We start from the raw sequence: 1,886 nt of genomic DNA on the forward strand, positions 1-1,886 counted from the left end.
ATTACCTGCGCTCTCGGGGCCGGACCGTGTTGGGAGGCGAGTGTCTGCTCAAGTTCTCTCTGTGAGTAAACCTCTCATTACACGCGTCTGTCAGTCTGTCGGGATCTTTAGTGTGTTTGTGTCCGTGTCGCAGTGACGTCTGCGAGGCCATGGAGTATCTGGAGGCCAATAACTTCGTGCACAGAGATCTGGCGGCTCGTAACGTCCTGGTGTCCGACGACAACATCGCCAAAGTCAGTGACTTCGGTCTGACTAAGGAGGCCTCGTCCACTCAGGACACGGCAAAACTGCCTGTCAAATGGACCTCGCCTGAGGCGCTGCGAGAGAAGGTACTGGTTTATGTCTTTCAAGAAAAGCTTCAGATTAAGATCGAAGCTCGTGTCTGGAAGTGACGTTCCTGCTGGATGTCGGAGATCACATTTTGCATTTAAAGCGTGTGAATGATTCGCTTTCGCTCTAGTTTTTCCCATTTGACTCGTTCTAAATTGTGAATTTCACAATTTTTTCGTTTGATTTTCAGAGAATCTCATCAGTACTAGTTTCATGGCATTGATAGATTTTTCTCTTGTGTTGTTGCAGAGGTTTTCTACGAAATCCGACGTGTGGAGTTACGGCGTTCTGCTGTGGGAGATTTACTCTTTCGGACGGGTGCCGTACCCCAGAATTGTAAGACATTCATTGTTTTCATTCTTTTGACAAGAAATGCACTGGAAATACAGCAAAAACAGTAATATTGTGAAATATTTTTACTATTTCATATAGCTGTTTTCTATGTGAATATCTGTTAAACTGTAATGTATTTCTGTGATGCGCAGCTGTATTTTCAGCATCATTACTCCAGTCTTCAGTGTCACATGATCTTCAGAAATCATTCTAATATGCTGATTTGCTGCTCAAGAAACATTTTACACATAGAAAACAGTTAATTTAAATAATAAAAATATTTCACAATATTACTGCTTTTGCTGTATTTCGGAACAAATAAATGCAGGCTTAGTGAGCAGAAGAGACTTCTTTAAAAAACATTAAAAATCTTACTGTTCAAAAACTTTTGACTGGTAGTGTGTATATATATATATATAGTTTTTTTTTTCCCTGTATGAGGGGCCGTACAAGCCATAATTCATTCTGGCACTCTCACACACTTACATTCTCCTTTCACATACATACATTTCTACCTTTATTTGACATCCATTACTTCCTGTTTAAGCAGGAAGTCACTCTCAGACCAGGATATACATGTGCAAGACTTGCTCAGCTCTTCCTCACAATTTTACAGTGATGCTATTCGAAGTCATCCTGTTTTCTTTTCGAGTACATGTTTTAAGTTTTTAATTTTAAAATATCTTTATGTAACCTACGTGTTCTACAGATCTGTGCACAAGTGTTATGATGCTGATTTTGATGGTTTTGTCAGGTCTCAATGCTAAGGACATTTTCTACTGGCCCGGTTTGGCCAGTGGTTTCAATTATTTACTTTAAAATGAATTACTTAATTTTCACAGGCCTTGCCACAATCAATCAATACATAAGACTTATTGTTTTCATGGTTGACTATAACATTGTATTGTAATAAATGATAACCATTTTTGCACAAATAGGTACAATAGTTCAAAGATAAAACCGAAATGAACCATGCTTTTTCAGGTTTTTCATGTAGGTCTAACTATTCCAGTTAAGGATGCAGTGATCAGGATTTTTTGTGTCCGATTCCAATTGCCGATTTTTTATTTTATTTTATTTTTTACAATCAAATGAGCCGATTCCCATACTCGTTGCCAATTTATTTAGTTTTTATTACTTTTATTTATTTTTTTTTACATTTATTAAATGTTTATTTTGCTCTGTTACTGGCCAAACTAACCTTGAACAAACAAACAAACAAA

At 37.5% G+C, this 1,886-nt stretch overlaps 1 protein-coding gene across 1 annotated transcript in view; it reads left to right on the forward strand.

Annotated features, from left to right (window-relative positions):
* The window catches only part of LOC107681020 (tyrosine-protein kinase CSK-like), a 40,322-nt gene that overhangs the window by 35,056 nt on the left and 3,380 nt on the right, over positions 1-1,886 (forward strand). Inside the window, exons 10-12 of the mRNA XM_016477135.1 lie at positions 2-61; positions 134-329; positions 580-666. Coding sequence (XP_016332621.1) covers positions 2-61; positions 134-329; positions 580-666 — 343 coding nt within the window. The remainder of the gene's footprint in view (position 1; positions 62-133; positions 330-579; positions 667-1,886) is intronic.

The sequence above is a fragment of the Sinocyclocheilus anshuiensis genome, unplaced genomic scaffold (assembly GCF_001515605.1).
Source record: "Sinocyclocheilus anshuiensis isolate Anshui unplaced genomic scaffold, SAMN03320099.WGS_v1.1 scaffold1182, whole genome shotgun sequence".
Classification (NCBI taxonomy): domain Eukaryota; kingdom Metazoa; phylum Chordata; class Actinopteri; order Cypriniformes; family Cyprinidae; genus Sinocyclocheilus; species Sinocyclocheilus anshuiensis.